Source organism: Clarias gariepinus, chromosome 6, assembly GCF_024256425.1.
Source record: "Clarias gariepinus isolate MV-2021 ecotype Netherlands chromosome 6, CGAR_prim_01v2, whole genome shotgun sequence".
Classification (NCBI taxonomy): Eukaryota; Metazoa; Chordata; class Actinopteri; order Siluriformes; family Clariidae; genus Clarias; species Clarias gariepinus.
Window position 1 is genome coordinate 17,749,126 of NC_071105.1, and position 23,133 is coordinate 17,772,258.

Here is a 23,133-nt window from a genome sequence, read left to right on the forward strand (position 1 = left end):
ACAGAAATCAATGAGGGTTTAGAGACAAGCTAAAAAAAAGAAAGGAAAAAAAAAATCGTATATTCACTTCTTGTATTTTATGAGAATCATGAACCGATTTTTTGCTTTTTCTAAATGATTTTACTTCCCTTTGTTGTAAAGTTTAAGGAAAAGTATCAAATATTAGTTTAAGGACAGTTATGCAATGCGTAATCCACCAACCAGCCACACATACACATACTTTTGTTTTTATATATATATATATATATATATATATATATATATATATATATATATATATATCATCAGATTTACATAAGGGTGTAAAAAATCATTAACATTTAAATGAAATGACTTCTGCATTAAAGAAACTACATAAAACATAAAAAAAAAGATGAACATGGAACTAAAATCTAGAATATCACCAAATATCTCTGGTTTGGCAGAACATCGATTACAAAAATAAAGAAACAAACTATTTAAAAATAGAGACTAGATTATTATTTTATTTCGATCTTTAGTTTGTCCATAGTTCATTTGGAGGATGTTAATAACAAACACAAATGGCACATGCATTAAGGATGGGTCTGATTTTTTTTTTTGAAGCGATAACTAGTTATAATGAAGTTAACAGTCAGAGTGACACACACACACACACACACACACACACACAAACACACACACACACATAATTAACATTTACCTCCCTTTAACACCATTATAAAAGGACAGAAATACATAATTTGAAAATAACAGAACAGCAGATAACTTATCATTGTGTATTCAAACCTTACATCATTGTCTACAAACAGTATCATTTGCTCTAAAAATACAGATTTGTTTGGTTACATGAATTAGAATTATTATTTAAAGTTCCATATATGAGTTATTGATTCTCTTTACATTTGTCCACTTTTATAAATAAAACCATTCAGTAGCTTTGATTACACTGTAAAGAGATACATTACTGGTGACATTTCATTTACAGTTTGTGTATTTCCTCATGGATGCTGAAACAGGTGTTTTCACTCTTCATTAAAAAGAAATCAGCAGGTTTGTTTGTTTTTTTCAAATATCTGGCAACTTTTATGAGATATTTTATGAGATATTGGACATGATTCAGTGTGCTGGAGAAATGCCGTTTTTATTCATAAGGATGATGTGACCTACAATAAGACTGACAAGTTTATTAAAACTGTCACATTCATGAATTCTCTGCTTACATATGTTAAGACTTTGCCTAGGCAACTACGAAGCATCGCGAAATGCCAAGAAAACAAGATTGTTTTTTGTAACTAATTCACGCATGCATGCACTCACGCACCACGCGCGCACACACACACACACACACTCATACACGCACACACACACACACACACTCACTCATCTACCCCTCAATACCCTCCTCTTCATTATCCTGTCTTTTCTCATTGTCTTCCAAATGATCTTCCTTGACACCTTCCCTTTCCTTGTCCTCTTCTTCTATGTCCATGTCCAGTTCTTCAAAGGATGAACCACTTCCTAGAGACTCACTGGAGCCCTTGGCCCCCTGGTCTCCTTCCTCTGTCTGAGAATCTCTCTCATCCAGTGGCGGGCTCTGCTGCACCGCAGGCGAGGAGCTCTCCCCCATCTCGCTGCCCTCATTGTCTGCCTCCACCACCTCTACACCACTCTCAGATGTGCAGCCTTCACCTGGAACAAGATCAATAGAGTTTGTTAGATTTAAGAGAGGCAGCCAACAAGAAATTGGCAGTGAGGCTTAAGGGTCTGCATGAGGCGGTAGAGAATTTATGAGGGTCAGACATTTTATGGGCTACTGAGGAAGCATTGCAAAAACATTCATTACACAACATCCCACGGTATTAATAGAAAATGGGATTAGTTCAATGTGAATCAGACTTTTTAAATGCCACAAATTTTAGATTTGCAGAGTTACACCTTAATAATGATGGTGTAATTAGAGAAAATATTGTTGTTAACTGAGAGATCGCAGGTGAGCGTTGTAATTGCCAAGCAATGTAATAACTGAGCTGGAACACCCCTCTGAGACCATTTCTTGCCAAATATTGTAAAAAAAAAAAAAAAAGCTGTGGAAGTTTCAAATGTTACAAACCAAAGACACTAAAAGGAAAGAAAAGACTTGTGTTAAACACCTGAGGTTCACCTAGAGAATTGTTCCCTAACACCAGGGAGAACAGAAGGTACTCAAAGTGGTTTGTAATCAGACAATTATCACATCCCAGTCCAGCTCTACTCCTAACAGGTTTACTATTTACTTATTGCTCTAATTTTTTTGGCTTACAAATCACCAGCACAGTTAGTTATCTTTACTTGCATCTCGCTAGCTAAATCGATCGTTGGTAAAATGTTGATATTCAGCACCTTGGGGTGTCTCTATCATTAACAAACCATTGTTGGTTTCTACGCATTTGACTATACATATACGATTTCTGTCATAACTAAGAGCACACGTGGATATGTTCAAGGGGCCGTTGTTATAAACAGTATCTTTTTTGAAACCTATACAATGAGAAAATGCAAGCAACTCCAAAATGTCAAAAGAAAATCTGTTTCACAATTCTGGTTTCGAATAGCATAGCATAGCACAATCATCTGTATAAACATTTGCATAAACATAAAAAAGAATTTGACATTGCGCAGTCATATGTTCAGGAAAATGGCCCAAATTAAAAACCAAAGGGTTCAGCTGAAACAACAAATGAACTGGTGAAGTAGTCAAAGGCATCAGGTACTAAATATGAACATCCACCACTAAGAGAGAGCTACATTACTACCTGTATGTCTGTTGCACAAGGAACAACCCTCAACTCCAAGAACGCCATAAAAAAGCCAGATTAAGGTTCATCAGTGTATTATCAGCATTTTCAATGAGTGAAAATACCAAGGTTGCCATAACAAAGAATCCCTCAGAAAGGTTGTGGACCAAACGTGACTGAGTTATACAAGTTCTGTCAGGAAAAATGAGCAAAAATTCTATTAAAGTATGAGTAGAAGTTTTTGAAAGGCTACTCCATGCATTCAAGCTTAAGCAATAAACAGGCAAATCCGTCAAATACTAGCAAAGTGTATGTCAAAATGTGACACACAGAACATGAGATTATAGTAAATAAGAGCGGAAATAAATTGGACCCATAGCTATTACTTTGAAATGAGCTCTTATGCCCTATTTGACTTTACACTGCAATAATGTTATGACCTGAAATGTGTGGAGTTATTAAAGCTGAGTGTGTTTGTCTTCAGTCTAAGTAAAATTTGTCATCAGCTTTGTGGGTGTTAGAAGTATTCATCTTGTCTCTGGCAGAGAGCAGTGGTTTTGGCCTTTTGCCCCTTCCTGTCATTATTACTTTACAGGTAGAGTACTGATCCCTCACCCTCACTCATCCCACTACTCTCAGAAAATCAGTTATGGCATGTGAATTAAGCCAAAGCTCCATCCTCATTGTGCATAAAGATTGGGCGGGGGGGGAATAGGCACAGCCACGGTGAGACCTTTTCAAAACTGATTAAGAAAAGCGTCTCAGCACATCTTCCCTCTCTCTATATGAGCTTAAATGTCATTCATCTGCAATGAATAGTCACAGAGAAGACCGAATGGATGCCCTTTATATGACAGTAATAAACCTCTGGTAATAGCAAGAGGTGCGGAAAAGCAAAGATCAAGAAATAAGAGTCACAGGGAAAAACAGACGCTTCGTATTGTTTTAATATCATTCTGATACACGTCTTCAGGGATCATTAACCCCGAGGTTATGACCAAGTTAAAAATTTTTTACCCAAAGTACTATGTACGAGTAAAAATTTAGGTTTGTTTTATTATTTAAGGTGAATTTAACTTTATTTACAAAACATTGTTTTTTTTGTAAATACAGTACATATAGTGCTGTCTCTCCCAGGTGATTGCACAACAAAAGTGTGGCTATAAATGAACTTTTCCTGGTACAACATATTGAGAGAGTATTATTTCAGCATTTTTTCTTTTGTCAAAGGCATTCTCAGAGGATATGTGAAAAATAGTCAATAGCAACCAAGTGTAAAAAACTCAGAGACATTTTGCTAAAGTGATGATTTCACCTATGTATGGGGACATTTGGGACACCCTGCAGAACTGTAACTGTGTGTACAGTATACAGTATGTTATGGATTTGATGTTTAATTGTTTCTTAGTTATTACATGAAAAATAGGCACTTATGACACATAACAGGTATTCATGTAAACATTGATTTGAATGATAGTGAAGTAGCCATCATTATACCAAAACAAATCAAAGGAAACTAAAACTAAAATCAGAAATTTAGGAGTGGCCCTGGAACAATTTAATATAGACAATTTTATATATTTATATATTTATAATTTTATATATTTTCTTAATATATAAAAGAAGGAATTCATCGATTAGCTCAGTAACACCAAAAGGCCTTGAAAACAACCAAAGTGGATGATTATACTGTAGAATTCTTTTCTTAGAGAAGAAAAAAAAACTTTCAACATCTAGCCTTCAACATCTAGCCTTCAACATCTAGCCAAGTCCAAAGGACTTTCTGCAGGAGAGGAGGTGTAGTACTGCCAAGTCTTGCAATAGAGAGACGTTTTCATGAATGCAAATACAGTGGGGCTTCATCAGGATCCAAACCACTGGTGACTCTCAAAAACAATAAGGCCAGATTAAACTTCCAAAGAACTGACCCCCCCTCCCTAAATAAAATCAGCCCAGTTATGATAAAATTAACTTAACTTTAACAAGAATGATTGGGGGAGGAGAATATGTGGAAGGAAAGGAAAGGCTTATGTACCAAAGCATACTACATCATCAGTCGAATAAGGTGGTAAGGCAGTGGGCATGTGGGCATGTCAGGCCAAAAAATAAATTAAAAACACACTCTAAGATTTGATTCAATGCTCTTTAGCTTTGTGGTGGTTAGTTCATGTGTGAAAATTATTCTTCATGCACACAGAACCACTCTTTTACAGTTTGGGTCTGTGAATATGCCTGTTTCATCAGGGAAGAAAAACTCTACTAATGTGATAACCTGGTCATTCAGTACATTTAATACACTGATTTTATTGCCATATACTGTTATATATAGCCCAATAATTTGACTTTTCTAGTATGGTGAGTTTTTCTGGCCAGGCAGTATACATCTTTGAACTGGGCCACTGGTGTTTATTGATGATGTGACCACTGAATTCTGAATTGCATAGAGCTGTACTTTCTGCTCAAATACATTCAAGTGCTGCGAAAATGACAGAACCGCACTCCAGGGTACACATGGATAATGATGCAAAACTAACTGCAAAAGCTACCCAAGTCAAAGAAACACAATGCTCTTGATTTTCTGAGTCAGTCACCTGACTACAACTTAATTGAGCAGGCTTTTTACTTCACTGAAGACAATACAAAAGACCCATATACATGCAGCAAATGAAAACAGCAACAATAAAGTAGCTCAAGGGAGAAAATACAGCATTTGTTAATGTCCATAGATTCAACCAGTCACTGACTGAAAAGGATTTTCCTAAAAAGGATTTAAATCAAAGTTTTAAAAAAATTCTCATGATATTTATGTTTATTATAGCTTGTCTAATTACTTTTAAGCCTGTGAAAAGGGAGCGCTATAAAGTCACATGATCAGACACATCTGCCAGTAAAAGAAGTGGTTTTACAGTATTTATTTACTGTTCTCTAAAAACAAACAAGTATAGGGCATTTTAAATTTCATCTTTTATCTTAGCTAACCAAAGTTACTATGAACAGTACATCCATTCCCAAACATTAAACACAAAACAAAGATTGAATATCTCCTGTACTTTCTAACTAAACGCCATAGACTCAGAGTATACTGTCAGACAAACTTTGTGAGGAACATTTCCAACATAAGCCTGAATTAGACTTGGATGTTAAGCTCTTGTGAGCTGCCCACACTTGTTCTGCCCTGATGGTCCTCTTGAGGGTCCAAGCACAGCAGACTGATTTGTTCACAGCTTGGCCAACATGCTCAAAATATCATTGTCACATCTGCGAAAGGTCACTGGGGACTAGGGTGTAATGCCGAAAGAGAGTCCCCAAGTCACCAGCTTTCTTTAGTTTCCCTAACCATTTCAGCTCATGTTAATAAGCCACTTTCATTCTCATTATCAGTTTCAGCACTGGACAGCTCCTGACCTGCCTGAGATGCAGAAGAAAGTGTTCACATGGAAAGACACCAGGGATCGTAAATCACTTAACTCGCAAAGGTCTCACCTTTTGTTCAGAATAAATTAAATGTTTTTTTTTTAATAACATGGAATGAAATCATGCTTCGTAGCACAATGAAATCTCGAGATACTGACGTCTTGAGGTTGGTCTCTGACAGCAGTATCTGGGGCATATTTGAACATTCAGACATCCTTCTTTACAAAACTGTTGGAGCTCATTCAAATTGTAAGTAGACTATCAGGGGACTGAGCTCCTGAAGTCTCTCCACAGGCTTTCATTCAGATTAAGGTCAGGGCTCTCACACTAGGATGCCCAGCTTTTTGTTCTGTAAAAGTCTTTGCTCAGGCAACATCAAGTACGCTGAAAAGCAAACTCTTCAACTTGCAGGTTTCAACAAGTTTCTTTTTCAAGAATCTGCGCTATGAAACTTTTACTACTTCCATGAAATCAATGAAAACGAGAACAATGATAAAATGATTAGGCATTCTTAATAAAATGTAGCCTTTTTTTTTTTCTATCCAGATATGAAATTATACAACATTAAATTAATTTAAAATGAATTAGTCTAAGGATTACAACTCTGCTGAACTTTACTACAAGTGCATCTTCTGAAAACCCATTAAGCTACAATTTAGTCTTTACTCAGAAATGTGCTTACAAAGACAGCTGTAATTTATTTTGAACTAATCATAATTACTTCAATTAAACAAAAGTAAGGCCAGTTATTATGTTATTTAGCAGACAATAAAAGTCAATGAATTTACATTTTTAATGAGCTGTGTGTGTGTGTGTGTGTGTGTGTGTGTGTGTGTGTGTGTGTGTGTGTGTGTGTGTGTGTGTAAACAAATATGGTAATATGGCTACATACGGTTTATAATATAAAACACAATATAAAAAAGGGGTATGAGAGCATCTAAAGAAACCTAAAGTGACAAACCTGTGACAGTAATTCACAGTCAGTGCTGTGTCAGGGGTGTCAGTTTTGGCAAGAACTGACAGGAAATCTCTGTGAATACTTCATAGGCTGGTTCAGAGGTTTAAAATTTAGGCATAAAAATGCAGCCATGTCCAAAATCTAGCAGAAAACCTTTGCAGAGAAGCAGAGTGTATTATAGCTGTAAGAGGAACCAATTTAATGTTAATGTCCAAGGCTTTGGAAATAGCATATATGGGTGTGAGGGTGAGGTGTCCACATACTTTGATTTATACACTGCTTTGCACCCTCACAATTAAAATAACTCAGAAAACTAGATCGGAGTCTGCTAGCTTGTTATACTACAGTGTGTTATTATAATACTATGTACTGTTCAGATTTGTCCAATCCTTTTGTGGTATAAATAAATTATCCGAATAAGAGCTGGTCAAAAAAAAAAATGCAGGAGAGCCTTTAACAGAGCATGTTACCTTTAAGTTTATTGATATTTAAAGCACACAAAATCCATGATCCCTTAGAAAAGAGCTACCTGACAAACCTGAGCTGCTTCCATGCAAAAAGAAAAGAGTGATCCGACTGATAGATTTTACACACCATGTTGAAAAAACCTCTACGACAATAACTTATCTTAATTCATTAATTAAATTCCATGTTGGGTCCATAGCGACTGTTAAATCCAGATCAGGATTTCTGGTGAGTCAAATCGTTCAAACAAAAGAAGAAATTTTAAATGCAAGCAAGGTTAAGAGAATAGAAACAGAGGATTAAATGGAGAAAAAGACAGAGAAGTGAGCATAATAAGCTGGTGGTGGCAATGTGGACACAGCCTGGCCCTTGCACAACCTGGGACACTGAATGTAGACACTTTTGGAGGGAGTGTGCGGATATAAATATAGTCAGCGACAGAATAATTGGTACCTGAAAATTGGTAGCTGAAAAATATGGGGGGAGGGTGGGACCTTCATGGTTAACAGGCTTCATTTCACCAATGAAAATATAAGAAAAATTGAGCATTTACATTTTTCTAATTAGGAAAGATAATGAAAAAGTTCATAACCACCAGAGCTGTACCGAATAAGCATGAAAGATGACACAAGCCTATTTTGCTGCTCAGACAATGAAGTAAAATGAAGAAAAGGACCTGGGTAAGTGGATTGCAGAGGATAGAAAATGGTTTACATGCAAATTTTACAACTGCATTGCTAAATTCGACAATAAGATAATAGCCCATGGTCAACCGACATTTTGAAAGGCATGCCAGAAAGGAAGTCTCAAGAAATAATGTTTGGTTTTCAACTCACCAAAAACATAAGCACATACAGTACGCTAGACATTTTACATTTAGCATTTGGCAGACGCTCTTATCCAGAGCGACTTACATTTTTTTTTATTTCATTATACATCTGAGCAGTTGAGGGTTAAGGGCCTTGCTCAAGGGCCCAACAGTGGCAACTTGGTGGTTGTGGGGTTTGAACCTGGGATCTTACGAACCGTAGTCCAATGGCTACACTCATGGTAATTTGTGGGGGGGGGGGGTTGTAGATGGTTATCCCGGTGCTTTAACCTAAACCTAAATGAAAACCTGTGGGATGAGCTAAATACAAGGGTCCACACCAGAGCACAAGAGAGATTCTGTATCCAGGAGTATCTGATTTCTTGTTTTGTAGTCTAAAATCTCATTAAGGATTACTGTTTGGTATGTGGTACAGCAGTGCAGAATGCCATATTCCCTTGGTTTACCTGACGACGAGGTTTTAAGAGCTTGTCCAATTAAAATGCAATGCAAGTGGTGCCATTTAATAGCTGCATAAATACTCCATAATTACAAAATGATTATATTAAGTGCTCATATGCAGTGCTTAAGCTTTTGGCACAGTGCTTTATAATACTGTATATATTTTCGTTAAGTGGTTATTTATATTGATTATGTACAAGCTTAAATGGAACAAAACTGCACATAGAATCATTAACATAATGTTAAGTCTTACGCGTCGACTATGTTACATAATGGCGCAATTAGACTTTACTGACAAAACAGTTGTGAGTTCTATATTATAGCAGTTGGGATCTCATTATCATCTGTCTCTTGGACCGAAATAGATACTTACCTCTAATACACCAATGTTATAGTGTATGCTAACGAAGCCACTAGTCACCTCAGTCTGTGCAGCTTTATATACTGAAACTTATGAGTATGTCCAAAGAATAATGATGACACAAAGGAGGCTGCCCATGAGCCAGTGCTCATTCAGAGCCGCTTTCACTACCTGGGTGTTTTTGTGATCTTTTGTTCTCAGACAGTGAAAGCGCAGCTTGCAGTTGGATTTAGACTTTTAAGACAAGTCAGTCGTTCACCATGCACAGCTTAAAAAAATGTGAATATTAAATCCAGTACCAAGTAATAATAAGACTAGTGTCACAATAGCGATACAAACACTTAAATTCTTCTTATGTGTATATATAAAAAGGAATTTGATGTTTGTTAGTTTGTTTTTTTATAATGAGATGTAGTATTTAAAGCAAATTTTTAAGCCCGTCCTCTTTGGGGTTCTGTTTAACTCCACGCTTATCCATTTAACTAATAATAAGCAAGTATGTTTGTGTCTGAACTTCAATCGTACGTCCTCTAACATTTAATTTCTCACACAATATAATGACACTATATATTTGATAAATCAGAAGTCATTATTAATTTTAGGGTAAATTATTTTAAAGGAAACATCAGAATATCTATATCTATAAAAATATCTATACCTCAGGAACAATCCTGCCGCGCGGCATCCAGGGGGACAATCCACCCTATGCAGCAAGGAAACGCTGTTAACTAGGCTTCTAATGTTGGATCATGATACTGTTCCTGCTACAGGAATCAAATTTATCATGTTACATTTTTTTTATTTATGATTTTCATGATTCTTATTTACCCTCTAATTCACATACAGTTTTTACCCATTATTCTACAACAATATTGTTCATGGAAAAAGTGTATGTTGACAGTGTAAAATTAGTTCTAGGCATATTAGAAGGCATTAATGTATTTACTATAACAGATGGCACAAGCAGTGATTAACTACTCTAGATTCTGTATATTCTAACACACTTTGTGACAAACTAAGTGTAAACACAGGAAGGAAAATGTTGTCTTTTTTTTCTTTTTGAATATTAAAATTTTTAATTCTTATTTTGATGGACCCAATATATCAGTTTAATGCCAGATCGATTTGTGTTAGAAATAAGTGCATGCATTTCAGCGTTAATAATGAGTTCCAATGTCGAAAAACAAGAGCTGAAACGCTCTTCGCTCTCCCAAATGAAGGCGGCGGATTCACAACCTGCACTTGTCAGATTCAGCTAAGCATCTGTGATTGATAAGCCTCTAATTATAAAATATACACACGGAGCCTGGTTGTTATGGAACGATAAAGTGAAGAGCATAGGAGATTACACTGAGCAAAAAAAGCTGTTTGATCGTGTATGCAAAGTCCCCAGTTTTCACCACTTCCCATTTTCTTGCTTGATTGCTTTAATTAACTGATGTACACAAAGATACAATATCCCTGTCTATAAATATTATAAATTGTCCCAGGAAGATTCATAGTGAAAATAGGGTTTAGACATAAACGATTTTTCTTTTAGAATACGAGCATCGGCAAGCGTACGCATCCACACTGACACACAAATGTGTGACCTGAACCAACAAACAGCTTTTGACCTGCGCTCAAGTATTAAAAGACACTGCTGTTTACTGAACCATTGACAGATTTAAAACTGCTAAAAAAAAAAAAAAAGACCTTGAGTGAAGAAACTTGGCTGGCAACTTGACAGAAATACAACATGAGGAAAGAAAAAAAAAAACATGCATTAAAATGCATTAAAATTGTGTCCTGCTAAGGCTTTTCAGCATCAACGTATTGCTAATACATGTCATAAATCTTCATGGCACACAGAATGCTTACTTGTTTACGTGTCTCTTTACTTCGTCACAATGCTATCAATATGTCATGTCCTATATGACTGTAGATGGCATTATGATGACATACCTGTCATTCTGAAAGAACTCAGACTTTATTTAACTCAGTAAAATCACATCCTATGACATTACAGTTTCATACTGTACCTGTGTGTGTCTCTTCAGCATCTTTCTCTTGTTCTCCGTTCTTGTGCTCCGTTTCTTCTTCTCTCTCCGTTTGCTTCTCGAGGAGTTCAGGCACAAAAAAGCCTTCCTGGTTCTCTAGTGGGCACATGTAATGGATTAGGTCCCCTTTACAGATCTCAATGAGTGGGTACGCATTCAGGCCTCTTTCCTGCAGGAGATAGACAGAAAAAGAGAACAAAAATCAGTGAGGTATAGCACTAATCAAGAAAAAATTTATTATCCTAATATTGATAGTGTTCTTTACTGTCATTCTAGCCAGTTGATATCCCAACAACTTGCAGTTAAAATTATAAATGCGATTTAACCAACACAGCATTTTAGCCATTATTTGTTTTGCCTTTTTTCTTAATAAACACATGTCCTTTTGTTCAGCAGAAAGTAGGCAGCATAATGAACTGAATTTCCACGACTGAGCAAAAAAACTGGGTCACAAAGGCAAAGAAATAGCACAAATACACACAATCACGTGTTTTTCAGGTTGTTTTCATATTCGTTTCTATGACCAAAAAATAATAATATGCTAATCTTTTAAGTTCTACATTTTTCCACGTTATTCACATATTCTGGTTACGGTAAACTTTACTCTTTTCGACCTGACGTATCCGAAAACCCAAATACACAGTTTGAAGTCTGTAGCCTCCCCATTAACACACTCCAGAAAGGCTTCTATATAAAACTTTTTTTTTTTTATTGTCATTGACCCATGCTGAGTTGCCAGCACATATATGTGCTGCTTAAGTTTTAAGGGTTAATAAATAAATACAGTCTATGAAGTACTGTTGTTTAACATTTAAAAATGCTAAGGTTGTTTAATTCTTTTAATGGTCCTGTGCTAAAGCCCTTTGCTTCAGTTCATTAATATTCCTCCACAGTTTTCTGATCAATTCCACTGACCTTATGACAGCCCCACAGCTTTTTCACAAACTCGACAGACTTTACACCAATTAGGCTGCTTTTAAAAAGCTGCCTCGTTAAGTCAAAGACCACAAATAACCACAATAACAAAATTCTGAAAACAAAGTGCCAAGCACAGCCGTGCCCAGTTTGCTGCACAAACAGCTTTTACAATTAGGCAACTTTTGGAATGCCTGATTACAATCATTTTCAAATATTCACATCAGGACACGGAGTACAAAGAAAATGTTAATGTAACTGTGAAAAAAGTTCGGGCCTAGACAGGCCACAAAGAGGACACGTCCACTATATATCACCGAAGTGGCTGCAAGAATAGACAAATGGGCTGGAAAATCTGGAGGTGATGCAACTTCAGTTATATGACTATCAGTCAGGAAATGGGCTTTAAAAAAAGGATTTAACTGACTGACACATTGTCAGGGTCAGGTAAAATCATATGGGCAATGAAAGGGTGATGGAGAAAAAGGGAAAGGGAAAAAAAGGCAGCTCCAGAAGCAGAAGAAGAAAAAAAAACTTGTATCAAAGGATAAGAAGATGGACAATGAGAAGTACAGAGGAAAAGAACAAAACAAAGGTGTAACACCTTTCTTGCAGGGTGTTATACATAGCTCTCCATCTCCACAACTCTCTACCTGATTGTAGCTGATTGATGGCTTTTAATCTAATCTCCTGTGAAAGAGCTATGTACTGAGCAACATGAACCGCCTGGTACAGGTAAAGTGTGCAGCCCCCGGGGTCTGCATGTAAATGAGAATGCATCTTCTCCAAGCAGAAGAGATAATGAGTGGGGGCGGGAAAAGAGAGAGAGAGAGAGAGTGTAGAGAAGTAGGCAAAGACAATACATCACATGCTCACGTCCCTACAGGAAAAGGTGTCAAAAAAAAACAAGAGTCTGAGAGAGGAAAGAAAGAAAGGGAAGAGAGCAGAATTATAAACATCGCTCCATTTCTGTCTTGTGCTTTCATGCAGAAACAAAAGACCCTACAATGTCATAGATAGTAAACCAACAAAGATCATGTTCATCAGAATAAAAAGTAATGAAAAGTCGGAATTTCTCGGCTTAATCCAAGTTAATCAGGTCTTTCTACACATGACTGTTTATAGTACCACTGAAAGAAAGAACTGCACTGATGAAATCTTTGGATTTGCATTTATTCAGGTTGATCCAAATCAATCACGTCTTCCTGCACATTATTTATAAAAATGTGTTCAAGTATATTTAAACAAAGATGTTGACTTTATATGCAAAAGCATGATGGAGTAGAAATCCCATCAGCTTTGTTTCAGATCATGAAACTGCCTGTCGATCCAAAATGATTATTGTACAACTTGTAGCTGCATAAACAGCACGGTTTTAGTTTTTTTATTTTTTTTTTGTCCCAAAGCAGAGGTGTGTTTAGTTTCCAATATGAAAGAATTACACTTTGGCAGAGACACTCGAGAGATCGCAAATATCACCAAAAAAAAAAATAGCTTTAAAAGCTTACCTGTATAGCACCATATAATAAGCACGTGCAATAAACCCAATTACCAACACGAGAAAGGAGAGGAATTAGATGAGGGCTAGCTATGTCACTTTTATAATGAGCTCATTTCAAAAGTGGAGCTGTGCAACATACAACCGCCTTGTCTTCATTTGCATCAAATGACTTAATGCATCACTGAAGCACCATGAGCAATATTTTGCTTTCGAACACTAATTAACCTAAAGACCTAAACAAATTTCCAAAATAGATTATTACCTGTTCATACACGGAGCATGGTCTATAGGGATATTTATTAGGCATATCGCTGAACACTTTTGTAAGGGTAGAATAATTCTTTATAGGTAGTATCAGAGTATCAGGAAAGCTGATGTAATTTCCTTGCGCTAATTTTACTAATTTTTACACTGGAGCACTTGTAAAGTGGGATAGATTTTCATCTTTGGGATATTAAGAAAATGATCTCTGTTACAGTTAACTAATGCATTTAAAAAGCATACAAAACACACACACTTATCCATATATTACGGGCAATTTAGGAACATCGATTAGCCTAACCTGCGTGTCTTTGGGCTTTGCGAGGAAATCAGAGTACCTGGAGGAAACCCATCAAGCATGGGAAGAACATAGTCCAAATAATTTTTGGCAAACATCATAACTGAAGACAAATGTATTGTTCACTAACAGATTAATATTACTCTTTGGCTTGAAAGTCTTATCATTTAAATCTAGAGTATGCTTAATCTGTTCTCAAGTCATCAAGTGTATTCGTTTTAAAAGAGCCTGTTAATTTATGACTAGGCTCATTCCTGGGGAATTGGCTTGTACACACTTTTTAATGTACCGTATATGATGCTGTAATTGGAAAGCATCATTTGGATTGACAGGAGAGAAAGGACAGCCTCAGTCTTCACTAACATATCAAGGCAAATGATACTCTAGAAGAATAAACCTGACATGGTTGGGATTGAAACTCACTGTTTTCCGATGACAGAATCACATTCTTCCAGGATCTCATGAACCATTGGTAATGCACAAGAATAAACCTCATGCAACTAAAGGTTGTTGAAGCATGTGCCGATGCTGTCAGTGCATACGGCAGTCTCAATTCAAATAAATCATCTGTGCTCAGAAAAAGGAAATAAACAAATATCTGCTTGATTAACCATGTCCGTTGTAATTGGACCTATGCTTCTGGCATGAGTGATTTTAATTACGCTGAGAGAATTCTTTCATTTTCCTCATTGGCCTTCTCATTAGAGGAGCCTCATCCTTCTGTCATGGCTCCAGGCCACAAGTTAGCTAAGCCAAAGAGCATGACTCCACTTAGGCAGCACTGGGAGTGCAATCAGGCTGTAATGAAACAGAGCCACAGGGTGGAGAGCAGGCAGGAGAAGCTCGCTGAGCTCTTCACATTACTGAGCAGCCAGCATGACAGTGCACTCTCATCAGGACTGTTTACTACAATTTGAGAACGTTTTGGTTGTGGGTCAAATGGAGGTAAAAATTTTCTGCAACGTATGGGAAATTGCAAGTTCGCAAATTTTATTCTTAAGCTAAGACTTGATGAAAAATAATTGATCCAGGATTCAAAATCAAAAAACAAAATAGAGCTTCCACAGCCTTCCTCCTGATTTTAGTCGGCAGCCCTTCCCCCAGACATGCGAGAATGAGTAAAAGATTTTCGCACTAAAACTTCTTTTGGCTGCACTGTCGTATCTGCGCTTTCCGTTCAAGCCTATGATGCCCTACAGTGTGATTAGTTTTTGCTTTTTTTGTTTTTTTTTGTGGTCTAAGGGTGTACCTGGTGGCGAAATGTTTGGATATCTGCAAACAAAGTTTGGACCGTTACTCAAAGGAAGGTGAAAGTTTCTTTTAAAAAAAATTATTATTGGTGACGAGAGTAAACAGCATGGAACAGAAAAATCGCTGACCAAAAAAGTTAAAAAGTCAACCAACAGCCGGAAAATGCATACTTCAGATACTTCAGGGAAAGGGTCCACCAGTCAACAGTGCTCATTACAGTAAGAAGCTTATTGAAGAGCTGAAGCGTAAACTTTGGTTTAAACGCAGAGGACTGCTATCTAAGGCATTGTGAAAAAAAAATTCTCAGTCCGAGATGCTTAGTTAACACAGGCCCTGAACTTGCTCCAGGACAAAGATTCACTTCTGATGAAGAAGTGAAGACAGCGGTGCATTCATTGCTCGCAGTTTAGCCTAAAACATTTTTAATGAAGGATTACAAAAGCCTGTTGACAGATGGACAAAGTGTACTAAAAACAAGGAGATTATGGCAAAAGATTATGTATTTGTCTTTTCGAAAAGTTAAATCAAATAAATTCTACAGCCCCAGTGGAAAGAGGCAGAATGCAGACTGGCAAGCAATGATAGATATGTGTAGGATTATCTAGCTAGCTTGCATGTTAAGAGAATCAATAGTGGGCTATATATTGTCACTAAGCAGTTGCAACCTTCATTCATGCAATTATTAAAACATTCAGTTATGTGGCAAAAGTGGAATGCATACAAGCATGCACTTATAATGGATTGATAGGGTCCTGCATGCTCGGGAATGTGCCCAAAAGGGTGATTTGAATATTTCTTTAAACGCTAATCTCCTGCAATTTTAACAAAAAGTAGTCTGTAGAATGTAGTGTTTGATGCAATAAAGTAAAAATACCTAGTGAGACACATTTCTGTGGAAACTGCCTTGTTGAGAAGAGAGGTTAAAAGAGAAAATGTCCAGATTGGGTGGAGCTGACGAAAGAGCTACAGTAATTGAGATAACCAATTTGTACAATTGTGGTGAGCAGAAAAGGATTTCAGAATGACGAAAAACAAGAACAGAAAGCTACGGCTACAGTGGGCACATTGTCACCAAAAGTGCACGGTTAAAGAATGGTTTGATAAATCTCATTTTTCTGCAGTGCTGCACAGATGATTCAGCATAAACAGTTCAGTACAGGGGGTCTCCTACTTATGAACGAGTTTTGTTCCGGGGGCACATTCACAAGTCTGATATGTTCTTAAGTCCGAAAAAGTCTTTTGAGTCCTTGGCTCAAATATACAATGTAAAGCATACCAATCCACTATATCTGTCCCCTTTCTCCACAATGCCATCATGTGACCAAGAACCTGAGCTGTTTTCCACTATATTGGACTGTGAACTCTGTTTTGTTAAATTAGGATTATTCACCATCAGAACAGCTTTACAGGACAGCCATTTTCTGTCATCGTGCTTTCGGGATGATTCAATGAAACGGGTGAGGCAACTTATTTCTCTTACAGTACACGCACAAACATATGATATACAGTATCAGAGTTTAGATATTTTAAACATTAATTTACACACTGAAAATATTGTGTATAATTATTGGTATCTGCTGCACAACAGTGTCTATTTTTGTACAATATACGTGTGCTATGTCCACGATTTTGTTTGTATCTGTGGAAATTCCTAATTAAAATGTCAGTAATTCTACCTATAAGACTACCTGTATTCATCATTAGCCATTTTAGTCACCGGATCTGTATCCAGTAAGACACCCATGCGATAAGAGATACACAGCATGAAAGTGCACCTAAAAAATCCTGCATGATGCAGTCACATCAACATGGACCAGAGTCTCAAAGGAATGTTTCTGACATCTTGTGAAATCCATGCCACAAAGAATTGAGGCTGCTTTGTGAGCCAAGGAAAGCCTTATTCAGTGATAGTATAGTGTGGGCACGAGTTATTGCCGTTTCTTTTCCAGACAGATTGTTGTGTACGAGTTGCTATAAAATACTACGGGTAACCTACTTAGTATAAATAAGAGATACAATGTTATTTAAACCCTGTTTATATATTTATAGGCTCATATATTTATAAGCATGGCTAAACAACTTCTTTATAATGTTAGCTGACTGATTTCAAATGAAGTGCATTAACTAACTACAACAATCAGCTTGGCTCAAAGAGAGCTGCAGCAGAGTAGAATGCTTGTTTCACTTCGGGAAAAGCGCTTTAGAGTAGCGTAAAGTTATTAATATGTTTTATTGTTCTGAAACAATATACCGAATAAACGCTCTCCTTTTTCGCTCATGCAGTGTTCTCTGTAGACAACGCATTTGTTGCAGAGTTGATTGCTACTGCTGTGTGCTGCTAGCACTGAACTTCTTGTGCTGAATTTTCTGTTCAAGATGTTTATCAGGTTACTTATGTTTCAGATAGATGCTGCAATTCCTCTCCGTGATGTTTTCACAGAGCACAGTCTGCATTGCCTTTTATCATTAATAAAAAAAAATTCAAGATCATGTCATTTCCTTTTGTCTGACCATTAGCATAACAATATTCTATGCCACATAATATCATACGGTATGAGATTGTTGTGTTGAGGTATTTTTAATGAGTATAAGTGAACGACGACAGTAATATAACATCAGCAGTCTTTAACGCTTCAGGTGTCTTCACCAGTAAAAAGCAACAGTAATATTTATTTTGATCTTCCCTCTTGAAAAACACTTCTATATTCACTTACTAAAAATCTTTACTGATTTACTTTTTTATATTCTACTGCTTTCTTGCATCTGTCTCTCACTGTCATTTCCTTCCAGGATGTTTGCCACTGAGTGCGAAAATTATTTACAGGCATGCACAGATGGGACAAGTTTTGTGTTTTTGTTTTTTACTTTTAGAAATTTGAGCCTGGGGCAATCACAGTTACAGTACTGAAGTTCATCCCTTGGGATATAGGTTGTAGATCGCTGTCACAATGTAAATAAAACCCAACTGAAATCTCACATTGCAACATACGGTTATATGCTTTTTTTTGTCATGCTCCCATAGTGAAATGTTCACTTTGTCAAATTTTTGGATTTTAAACCATAAGTGATCAAACAAGTGCGAAAATGAAAGAAAGAGTGTGTGGAGAGTCAACAAGCAGTGCAAAAGTTAGCAAATACCTTCTCAGACTTTGCTGTGTATCATTCATTACCTTTCCCTCGGACCTGATAGCATGAGTGTGTTGTCACCGAAACAGATCTCAGTTTAGGAGATGAACAAACAAAAGAGAGAAATGAAGACAGAGTAAAAAAAAAAAAAAGGAAATATTAAAGTTGCCATCTCTTTTTCATCATCTGCAAACTTTCCAAAGGTAAAAGCCTGGAGAAAAATAACCCCAACTATTCTAGATCTTCTACTGAACATTACATAATAAACCTGTCAGGTTAATCCAGTAGGACTTTTACAGTCGACACTGTTACAGAGCAGCTTGGATGTAGATTTAGATGCCTAATGAGATGAGAGGACAGTGGAAAGGAAGAACTCCCAGAGGCATTGTGAAGAAACATTGATAGAAACCAGACACAGAAAAGAAATTTCTGGGTGACACAGGATACTGAAAATACAATCCGTAGAACAGAACTACAGTATCAAGTGAGTTGAATGATCAATGTACTGTTCTTAGAAAGAGAGAATAGATAGGCATATTTCACAAAAATGGAAAACAAACAAACAAACAAACAACTAATAATAATAATAATAATGATGATAATAATATTATTATTAATAATAGTAATAATAATAGTAATAATAATAATAATAATAATAATAATTATTATTATTATTATTATTATTATACGAAGCACTGCTCAAAAATGTAAAGGGATCAGTAGCAACAAAAGCCTCCACAAATCAGCAGTCTATAGAAAAATGACACTATCAGACTATATGGAAAAGAGATATCACAAATCACAATAAAGCTTAGAGAGAGGAGGAGAAATAGAACTGACTATTCTTTACCTATTAACGACATGAGGAAATGAAATCATTTTTTCCATTAGGATAGGAAATGGATACTACACAGTGGCAGCATCCAGCATCTGGATAATAAAAAAAAAAAAAGGAGTTTGGTAAACTGTTTTAAATTCAAAATGATTCATTTAAATGCCTTTATGCTGTGAGAGAGCAAAAGAAAGAAAGAAAGTGATCCTGAGGGATTCACCAGACAGAAGGAGAGACACAAAAGAGGTACAGATTAAAAAGAGAGATGAGTGAGGTGTGAGAGATTAACATAAGTAGGAACAGCAAAGAGGAAAATTGAGAAGTGGGATTCTTAGAGAGAGAGAGAGAGAGAGAGAGAGAGAGAGAGAGAGAGAGAAGGTCCCAAGAGACATGTCGTGACTATGTTTTTCCTGGCAGCTGCTCCATGCATGTGTCTGCCCCAAAGCAGAAGGAGAGCACAGCCAGGTAAGTGCCAGTAAGCCTTCAATCCCTGTCTGATCCACATTTTACATAATCCACATTTAATGCATCTAAATGACGTGTACAAAACAAAGACTGATGGTCACAGACCATTTGTTCACTTTATTTGTGACACAAGGAAAACAGGATCAATTACTTAAATTTGAAGCAAAAACACATATAATACAATTTCATATTGTATTATAAATGAATTTTATGGGGTTTTTTTCATAATGTATACAGTTCAGTTATTATGTCTTATAATAATGTGTCACATCATTTTCAGTAAAAACAAGAAAATATGGACACCTAATAAGATAGCAATACTCATGTAATAAATCATTATTAAGTAAGGAATGAAACAGCTGGAGGAGTGCGGTTGTAGAAAATGAATATGGGTGTAATAAATAACTAATCAATCAAAAATCTTGTTGCATTCATTAGAAACTGCAAATACTGTACATCTTCATTGTGAAAATTACATAGATTAACATAGATAGTGGTTATATGGTAGAATAGGCGGTACTGTATATAATGTGTATCGTATTATCAAGAGATAAAACATTGAAATCCTATTGACTTTGCAGCATGCGTGACCAGGAGTCCAAGAGAGGATAATTGGCGCGGCCATCTGGGTGGGAAGGGTGACATCGCTCCTGGTGTTTAGAGAAGCTGTTTAATCATACGTATCTGTTAACTCATGAAGCTCACAGTTGGACAGTTAGCACTCTCCAACAACCATGATCAGCAACCTTAACGTTTAGCACGAATAGACAGACAGACAGACAGACAGACAGACAGAGTGGTATTGAGAATAAGGCTTATAATTAATTCATTCCTAGAAAGCAATGCAATGCATTGAAACCAATGATGCTTTATTATTCAGATTCAAAGTGTAATGAAATAATTAATCTTGCTCTCTGATATTTTGAGCCAAAGATGTGTGTCATAAATATGAAATGACTGAAATGGCCAAAAACATCTGGCACATCTGCTGCCTGAAGGTCGACAATGACAATGAGCTCGAGCTCTCTTGAATCAGTTACTGAGGGGCAACACAATGCTACAAGAGACATTAAATGGGAAGACAGAGAGAAAGGAAAGGAGAATAGAAAAAAAGACATAGATAGAATGAAAAGGAGACATATGGGAAGGGATGGCAACAGAAACATCTTAGCCACAAGTGGAAAACTTTTACCTTCTAGCCTCAGACACAATCTATTCATCCTCATTTCTACACAACGTCGCCGGCAACTGAAAAGATATCTGTCTATTCTTAGCCTGACCATTTTTCACAAGGATCCCCAGAGAAAACGCAGACACAGGAATTAATACAAACACTCCTCGTGGTGACAGTCGCTGACAGTCCCACAAGCCCTTTCTCCCTAGCCCATACTCCCATATGCCACTCTGAGCAGACACATGCACACGCTCATCACACCGAGATCTGTGAGAACAGCAGCAAACTCCATTTCTCACTTTCTGGAGTGTTCAATTGTGATTGTCCCTCACTGTCACTTGCTACACAGGAGTGATGTATTTTTAGCTCTCATCATCGCACCTTTATTTTGTGTCCGTACGGGCATGTCCGAACCACAGGAGCAGCCCCCGCAGGGTGATTCTTAACAGAAAAGCCTCACACAGGAGACATGTGCTATAAATTGGACCGGACTAATTTAAAGAAGTGGAAAAATGAAAGACCACTGTGTGAGTAAATGGGTCTATGTAGACCTGGGGTTGTGTGTGTGTCCGCAGTGATCAAAACACTGAGTTATGAGCTACTAATGAGTGGTGAATTTCGACACTCGGTAAATGGTAGCTCCTGAGTCTGTGTGGACTAAAGATAGACAAGCTGGTCAGAATAGCTCTACCTGGGATGGTCTTTTTCTCCTGGGAGGAGCTTTCTTCCATTTGTTTATTTGTGCAAAAAATTCTGACAATCCACTGCTGTGCTAAACAGATTTTTATTAATTTAATATTTTCATGCTCCAGGCAAAGAAGTCTGAACATTGGAGTCTTTTCAAAAGGGCAACTTACTCAAGGGTGCCTATTTATTACAGAGACTTGTGTAATAGCAGATAACGTTAAATAAATGTTCATGGGTTTGAACTAAAGTCATCTAATTAAAACTTTCAAACAAAAACACTCTGAGACTAGTAGAAGGCTTACATAATGTTAACTGGCTCTGATATCTGCGTTAACTTATTAAAGATATCATAAGGAAATAAACAGTACAATTAGGGAGCTTTAAGTTTAAAATATTTTATTGCCATGACATGAGTCACCAATACAGAGTTATATTAAATTACTGCTTACTACTAGATGATGATGATGATGATGATGATGATGAAGAGGAGAAGGGAGATACATTTTTAATTACGCAGCCTTTGCTGGTAGTTTTATATCCCAGCTTATTCCTTAGGTTTTCCAAACACTTTCTCCATACTGCCTACAAAGTGCTCGATAAATAACAACACCAGGTACACTCTCAGACCACAAAAAAAATCTATCACTGCATGCTGCTCTTCTTTCATGCAAGTCACAATTATTATTAACATAATATACATAAATATTATTATTATTACAAAGAGGTCAGCCTTTCTGTAATAGTTCTTGCAAGAACAGTATTGTCAAGTTCATTTGCAAAACCCATCAAGCACCATGATGAAACTGGCCTCTGCTGCAGAAGAGAAGACTCACCAGCCTCAAACATCAATTAACAGCACCTCAGATTAGAGGCGTTATGAAGGCTTTACAGAGCATGAGTAACAAACATTTTAACTGTTTAAACGAGATTATTACATATTTTGGATGCCTTCAGGATTGCTTCACAGTGTAGAAGGAAATAAAAATCAGAAACGACCATGCACTTAGAAAGTGACCCCGAACTTTTGAGCGTTAGTGTATGTTCACAGATATAAAAATACCCTATTTGTTAGCAGTTATCTGGATAAAAACATGAACAACAATAATTATATAATAGATTATTCTACATAAAGCATGTGATCATGAATGAGCATCATCAAACTAAAATGAGATTTATGTACAAATTTGTAATTTATAGAATTGTTCTATAGAGGGTTCTGCTTTTCTTTTTCTTAACAAGACCAAGAACCCTTTTGATGTTCTGTAGAACGAAGTGTATCAGCTGACATGCACTACTTAATAATAAATTTGGTTAAATTATTATTTGGATATAAATATATGAAAGATTGAGTATATTTACT

The 23,133-nt window shown here is 36.6% G+C and overlaps 1 protein-coding gene across 1 annotated transcript in view; it reads right to left on the minus strand.

The window, feature by feature from the left end:
* Window positions 1–465: 465 nt before the first annotated feature.
* The window catches only part of tex264a (testis expressed 264, ER-phagy receptor a), a 79,251-nt gene continuing 56,583 nt past the window's right edge, over window positions 466–23,133 (minus strand). Inside the window, exons 3-4 of the mRNA XM_053497684.1 lie at window positions 11,246–11,432; window positions 466–1,671 (exon numbers count right to left, since the gene is read on the minus strand). Coding sequence (XP_053353659.1) covers window positions 1,367–1,671; window positions 11,246–11,432 — 492 coding nt within the window. The 3' untranslated portion in view covers window positions 466–1,366. The remainder of the gene's footprint in view (window positions 1,672–11,245; window positions 11,433–23,133) is intronic.